At 49.0% G+C, this 7740-nt stretch overlaps 1 protein-coding gene across 1 annotated transcript; it reads left to right on the top strand.

Annotated features, from left to right (window-relative positions):
• The first annotated feature begins 4176 nt into the window (after nucleotides 1-4176).
• Nucleotides 4177-4860, top strand: LOC123410341 (non-specific lipid-transfer protein 2P-like). The gene has a single exon (XM_045103275.1). It carries the CDS (start codon nucleotides 4265-4267, stop codon nucleotides 4538-4540), a length of 276 nt encoding a protein of 91 aa, XP_044959210.1. The 5' UTR covers nucleotides 4177-4264; the 3' UTR covers nucleotides 4541-4860.
• Nucleotides 4861-7740: the final 2880 nt, after the last annotated feature.

The raw sequence follows: 7740 nt of genomic DNA, 5'->3' as shown, positions 1-7740 counted from the left end.
ATCGTCAAAGGCTGCCTTCCAAAACCTCTTTTAAAAACTCGGTGTGACCAACTCCACAAACACGGAGCCACCGATTTTCCAAAGTTGATCAGGTTTTCTCATCTCGGTACCACCGGAATCGCCAACTAGGTTTTCTCGTCTCGGTACCACCGGAATCGCCAACTTGGTTACACCGAGTTTCCCTGTCTACTAACAGTTGAGGAACTCGGTGACACCGATTTTGCCATCTCAGTGACACCGACAGCGCACGGGTATATATACCTACGGACCGGACCTTTTGATTTCACTTCGTCAAATCGGTTCGTTCGCCAAACCCTTGCTGCCCCCCGAGACCCCAGGTCATCTCCTTGACTCCCCGAGCGCTGCTGCCGCTCGGACTCGTCGTCGTCGTTGAAATCTGCTCCTTCGTCGTCGCCGTAGCCAAACCGCCATCGAGCTAGGGTACGGTTCGATCCCCTTTGCGTTCCCCATCTGTTTCTCACACATTGGATCTTTCAAATCTTCTTTCCACTTTGTGTAAACCTCGTGTCCACCAGATAAAATCAGTAGATTAGGAGAAGTAGGAAATTTCGGATCTGATCTACCGCGGAATGCAACTCGGTAAGACCATGTTTGTAAAACCGCTTCCATCGATTCCTGTTTTAGGGTTCCTGAGAAGCAACTCGGTGAGACCGAGCAGCTACTTTTGGTATGCTTTGTTAGCCCCCCAAATTTATTTGAAGGAGACATAATTGAAATAAGGTATGTTTATTAGCCCCCCAAACATGTATGCTTTGTTGTTAGCCCCCTCCCCCCCCCCCCCCCTCCGACATTATAGTGAAGCTCCGACACCGGTGCACACACACATCATGCACATCGCACGCTACACACAACAGCTGTTAGAATTATGTCGAATATTTATATAAGATAGATTACAGTTGAATTTGAATTTCAACCGTGTGTAGACATGATATAAGTCGTGTCCTATTAAAACACCCGTGTCTCTGGGCTTTTTATATAATAAAAGGTTGACATACGATATAATCCATGTCAACATAATAACACGAACACGTCGAAGTCAACGACGTGTCACGGTGTCATGAAAGAAGTGCCGGTAGTCATGGATGCTGTAGCTATGTCGACCAACCTTATTAATAAATTTTGATGTCATACTTGTATGTTTGTTTGGTGTTCGATAGATCGATCGGGAACCTCAAATTAATTCTAACAGCGGCAACAATGGTAGGTGTATCGAGCCCATGCAGCGCCCACGTCTAGTTGCCTCAGGAGGCGCCAGTGCTGGGCGCTCGTCGGCCGGCACGCGAAGCTGCAGTCCGGTCTGGAGCCTGGAGCGCAGCCGAGCTCCTGCGCTGGCAGTCGAGACTTGAATCCGGCCCTGGCGAACTAGGGATGGCAATGAATAGAGTATGGGTGCGTACAATGAAAGCATTTTGTTTACTGGGTATATATATATACATCGATATGAGATTTGTTTTTCAATAAAATTTTAAAAAGCCAAGAAAGTTTAAAATTGTTTTTGGAATAAACTTGACCTTATATATATAATTTTTCACGAATAGAAAACGAATTTTGAATTTAGGGCCAAAGAAAAATCCATTTGCTAATATAGGTCACTGTTCACAAGACCGAAAATTCTGTTTTTTCAAGAAGTCAACGGGAGATTTTTCCTTTTTGGATTTTGTTACAAGTACAATGGAAGGTTAAGTTTTTTTTAAAATATTTTCAGTTTTTTTGACTTTTTATTTAATTACTATTTTTTCTTCATGTAGGATCTATATATATTCATAGACCAAAGGTTCATGTTTGGGTACAACCCCTTCTGCTCAAACTCATATGCACAAAAACCTTCTATACCCAACTCACTTTAATATCCATGGGCAAAATTAATAAACATGCCTATACCAATGGGGTATCCTATACCCAACGGGTATTCAGTGGATACAATATACAAACATTACATTTTGAAAAGGTAGAGAAATGAGCGTAAAGTTCAGATGATGATGCGTGAGCAGTCTAGCACCGACATGGCCTCCGTCGATAGGTAGGCTCGGCAAGGAAGTATGAGCGACAATGAGTAGAAGCCCCACGCAATGGGATGTAGCGATGGGAATTGTGGAATGATGGATTGAGAGGTTGACATGGATCCATTGGCGATGAGTCAATATTTAATTCTTCCAACGAGTTACATGGGATGTAGGAGCAGTGGACAGCTGGTGCTTGTGGGCCTACGAGCTATGATCGGTTTAGGTAATGAGTGGTTCAAGGTTGAGTCATAGAAGTTCAATATTGACCCCACATGTCATAGAAGTTATTTTCATACATTAGTTTTTTTTTCCAGAATATCCATTCCATAAGCCGTGGCACAATTTCATGTCCATGCCACACATATATTTTGCTCCGTGGCTACAAAATCTCACCAAGTCTTATCCATGCCCGTTGTTTGGGGGTAGGGTACCCATACCCATGGGCAAAATTGATATCCTTATGGCGGATAAGCTCCGTCATGGATGAACCCCGACGTGGCGCGGACGTGAGCCCGGCTTTGGTTGTTGCCGCCACAGTCTTCTCTCTATTACATGGGCAGTGGCTCACATGGAGCATTACCCGTGCACTTCTCGACTCACCCGCAACAACTTGTATTGTCCTGTATGTGGTCTAGCTTTAAGAAGTGTTGGTCATTTGAGATATTTAAAAAAAAAATGGGAGTTATGTTGGGTTACTTTTTTTTACTATACAATGTCCGGACGGCCGTGCCATTTATAACGTTTAGGGCATCTCCAATGGCAAGCCCCTCCGGTATTCGTCCGTCGACAAAGGAGGCCAGTTTGCAAAAACTGATGTCGGAGGCCTCCATCCAATGCTACCTGCATACATTTCAATAACTAATTGAACTAACCGGATGAAATTCATACGAACAATGCAGATATCATACAAAATGGACGACATTCATACAAATACACCGGATTTTCATCACATTCCGAACATTTAGAACAAAAAGACCATTCCGACCCTAAAGCTACCCGGAGCCTGACGTCTAAGCCCTTGTCGTCATATATCGGTCGTGTATGAGGACCGACGAGAAGACGGACGAAACGAATATGTGGTCTTCGACAGTCAATGCTGCTTGAGGAGGAACAACACTACAACTGTTGTTCTTCCTGTGCCTATTTGACATAGGCGCCTGCGTAACTTGCTCCTTCGTCAAGCGGCCTTGAAGCGCGCTTGCGTCTGCTCCATGGTGAAGCTACCATGCACATATGTTGGCTCCAGCGTGGCGGCATCGGAGCCCGTCGCCATCATGGGGTTGTCCTCGACGTCGGGGATCTTGGGCGAGCTGGCCGGCATGTCAGCCTTGATCCGCCCGGGGCGACGGCTTTGCCAGGAGGCCACATGGTCGAACACATCGTGCTTCATCTTCGTCGGCACGTTCTTTCACAGAGCGCTCCCACATGTAGTCATGGCAGATGTGGTGTGGTGTAAGGGAGGAGGATGTGGAGCGAGTGGCTTGTGTTGTGGTGGAGTTAGCCGGGTGTGTCCGAGTTACATTAGCAGATTCCGATGAGGTCATGCATCCGGATGCATCAATGTGCGATGCCAGAGTGGCTTTCCCGATGGACGAGCCTGTTTAATAATGACATGCGGACGAACAATACGGTTAACGAGCATGATAGTTGATAGATATTTGTCTCGTTTTGTCCCGTCCAATAACATGTCTCTGATATTGAATACCGCGGGTGCGGAGACGCGTCAGGCGACACTCTCGGTCGGTGCGTCGCTTCAGTGACGAAGTCAGTGAAAGATTGTGTTCATTTTGAAAGGCATGAATGTAAAGCGGTCGATCTACTGCGACTTTAATGCGGACAGCTGACGCCATACATGAACGTCCACGAGCGAGGAAAGAATGTTTAGGTTCGACCAGGTCAGTCTACGTTGGGTTCCAATTTGCGGGAAAAATACGTCTAGACTGCTGGGCTGTGTTGAATAGTTTGTGTGGTCGAAGGTATGCGGACGGTTTGAACCGTCAACGGTGGAGATGTCCTGGAAAGGGAATACGGGATCCGGCCCGTAGATGCTCTAAGGGCAGAATTGTCAGGTGCAAAATATCCGTGCTTTGTGCTCACGCAGTGGTGGCTCTGCAACGGCGTCTCCTGCCTATAAATTGGCAGCAACCTGCCTCCCGTGTACCTCCAACCACAGCACACACTTCCAGTTCCACCACTCCACCGCGGTACGTACTTTTGCGGTCAAAAGTAAGCCCGGCCATATGGCGAAAGCCGCAGCGATGTTCGTGCTGGTGGCGCTGGTGGCGGCGGCGATGGCAACGGGGGGAGCGGCTCAGTGCAACGCGGGGAGCCTCACGGTGTGCGCTGGCCCGATCATTAGCGGGACCATGCCGTCGCAGACGTGCTGCGCCAACCTAAAGAACCAGCGTGGGTGCTTCTGCCAGTTCGCGCGCAACCCGGCGTACTCCACCTACATCAACAGCCCCAACGCCCGCAAGACCCTCGCCTCGTGCGGCGTCGCCGTCCCGCGCTGCTAGGAGCCGGGCCCCCGCCGCCGCCGGCGTGCCAGGCACCGCCCCGCCGCCTATTGCTGCTGCTACTACTACTACGTAACGTACTAAGTACGTACGAACGAGCTCCTCCCATGGCTACTGGTACGACGTCCGTCGAACAGCTCCGTGCGAATCGTGTGTTCATGTATCGTGTGCAAGAATAAAAATGGTGTGGACGTGTAGATCCAGCCTCTGCGTAATTTGTTACTCCTTTGTCAATTTCGATCGATGGATGTTGATCGATCTCGTGTAATTTCTGTACCTTCGACAATATATGTCCGCACCTCAACAAAATATTGCTACTACTCCCTCCATTTTCATATACAACGTCACTTTATTTTTCATGTCAAGCTTTGACTTGTAATTTTGGTCAACAAAATATGCAATATAATTCATAAAAAGTAGATTATTGAAAAGTTTTTTTTAAATGTGCATCCCATGACATACTTTTTAGTACATACTCCATCCCTTTCAAAATTCTTGTCTTAGGTTTATCTAAAAATAAATGTATCTAAATACTAAAACATGACTAGATAAATTTATATTTAGACAAATCTAAGACAAGAATTTTAGGACGGAGGAAGTATGACTTATATTTTGTTGGTAAAATTAATTGTCAAAGGTATACATAAAAATATAAAGTGACCTACTTCCTCCGTCAAAGTTTAGAAGATATGCATGTGTACCTAGATCGTTAATTTAACTTATATAAAATATATTGTTTAACATAAAAATTATATCATTATAAAATAGAACATCTAATTTTTTTTAATAATATATTTTTTGTTATATATGTCTTCTATTAAGTTAGTTAATTTAACGACCTAGATACATGTATCTGTGTCGAACTTGTAATGGAATATTAATAGCTGGAGGGAGTACTATATATTGCTTGGTCACTGGTCAGCTGGTCACTTCATCACTAAATGCCACGCTCTACAGTGTTGTTGGTCGCTTCTGCGAAATCATTTATGCTAGATGTCGATGGCCAGCTGAGCCAATTAACAGCCCATTTAATATCAAACATATCTTGTCGAGCCCTTAATTATGTTCAGCTGTAGCATTTCTGTATCTTAATAAACCTGTACCGTTGGCGCGTCTGGACCTTCAATGGCCGTGATCGTCATGACTCTCAAAGCTTCGTCTCTCCGTCGGTGATGGAGCTGTGCCTTATTAGAGCATCTCCATCCGTTTGGTCCAGCGTATCCCATGATTGCCTTTTTGATTTTGCGTTGGCGTTTTTTTATTTTGAGGCAAGCGAGTTTTCAACCGCGTTTTCAGGTTTCTACCTTCAGATGTTAACTTTTTAAAATTTATCTTTTTCACTGTTAAAAAGACGTCACAAGTTCGGCGATCATCATACCACAAGTCGACGATCAGCATGTTATAGTTCGGCGATCAACACACCTAGTAGTTCGTTGATCAAAAGGAAGGGATGGTAGACATGAAACGAAGGCAGAGGTCAGGAAGTGAAATTCTCCCCATTTTAAAGAGGCGACTCGGGCGGCTCGTGAAACCCTAGCCGCCGGCCGTTCCCCAGCCCGTCCCTTCCCTTGCCGCCGTCAGAGGAAGGCCTCCGTGCACTCCTGCCTGGCTCCCGGCTGTTGACAGCAGATTCGCTAGTGGCCTTCCCCAACCTCCCGACCTGCTTCCTCCGCCACAGCAGGAGCACCGAACCCCATCTCCGCCCCTTCCCTCTTCGTCGCTACCGGAGGGGACGCCGGCGAAGCCGTGCGCGCCCCGGGGATGGCGGCGGCGGGGCCCCTCGCGTCGGCCCTCAGGCTCTGGCGACGGCGCTCCGCGTTGGCGGTTGTGGGATCCCGTGTGATCTCGCCAATCGGCGGCGGCGGATGGCGGATTCGGGACTCCATGGCCTGGATCTGGCGGGGCACTCGGTCCTGGTGGTAGGGAGCGGCAGCCGGGCGAGGCTGCGCTGGTCAGCCGGGCACGAGCAGTGTCCAGGGGCGCGCGGTGCAGTGGCCTTGGGTGGGGGTCGTGATGGTGCGTGGTGGCCATGCTCAGCGGTTGGTGGCGGTGGATATCCAGCGCAGCTCCGGAAGAAATCCTTGCTCCGGTCTTCATCAGAGCCGCGACGGCGACGCACGCGGGTGCCGCTATCTTTCTTGGAAGCGTCGTTGTGGAGGTGTGTTGTTCCCCTTCGTCGGCCGCTGCCCGCACCGCCACCTGCGCCCCCAGGTACTCATCTGTGGGCCTCTCTCCTGCGGATTCTTAGCGGTGCCGGCGTGGTTGCCGGGGCCCTACCTGCGGGTGAAGCTGGTGGAGGAGATTCAGATTGAGGGAAACCCCTTGGTTGGCCCAGGCCAGCTGCGCCGACGACGACGCTCAAGGGCGCCGTTATTCTTTTTGGAGACGTCGGTGTACATCTGCTCCTCTGCTCCCCTTCCTTGCCTCTCGGGTGAAAACCCTAACTCTGTGGGCGGCGGCGGCGTCCTTGATGTCTTGACCTTCCTGAAGGCGTCGCCTTGAGGGCTGAGTGGTGGTGGGCACTGTGTGGGTCCCGAACGGTTGCTGGTGGTGGGCACTGCTTCGGGGGAAACCCTAGGATCTGGTCTTCCAGATCGGACGATGGTGGTATTGCGGTGTCGTTTCTCTGTTGGGAGCATCGTTTGTGGAGCAGCGCTGGCAGACTGAGGCAGGAGGTGGAGCGGCTTCCTCTTGCACGGAATTTCGGTGGAGCTGTCAAGTCATGCCTTGCCAACAGGTGTTACGCTAAGTCATGCCTGGTTGGCAGGTGCTACGCACGACAGATCTCCCGGAGTCTTCGCATCTGGATGGATGAGCGCAGTGCGGTGGCGCCGTGGTGGCGTCGACGGATGATTGGACTGGGAAGGATGATGCGGATTCTCTTTCCTGAAGATGGGTCAGTGGTTCGAGAATGATGGCGGCTGGTAAAACGTGTGCGTGAGGTGTGCATTTTAGGTGTGCTGCACCGGCTGTTGTTCCCGATGCGTTATGTGGACGGATTGGAAACAACACCGGTGTTAGATATGTGGAGTGAGAGCACTCCACATTATTGAGTTTGTAGGTGTGAGTGGTGGCTTTGGGTGGATTGATGTATCCTCTTATTAGACCTTTGTGGAATAATTAATAAGATGGCTGCATGCATCAATTGATGAAGAGGCCGGGGGTTTAACCTCCTTTTCTAAAAAAAGACATGAAACGAA

Source organism: Hordeum vulgare, chromosome 1H, assembly GCF_904849725.1.
Source record: "Hordeum vulgare subsp. vulgare chromosome 1H, MorexV3_pseudomolecules_assembly, whole genome shotgun sequence".
Taxonomy (NCBI): domain Eukaryota; kingdom Viridiplantae; phylum Streptophyta; class Magnoliopsida; order Poales; family Poaceae; genus Hordeum; species Hordeum vulgare.
The sequence above is the reverse complement of the archived record's forward strand: the minus strand, read 5'-3'. Positions and strand labels throughout refer to the sequence as shown.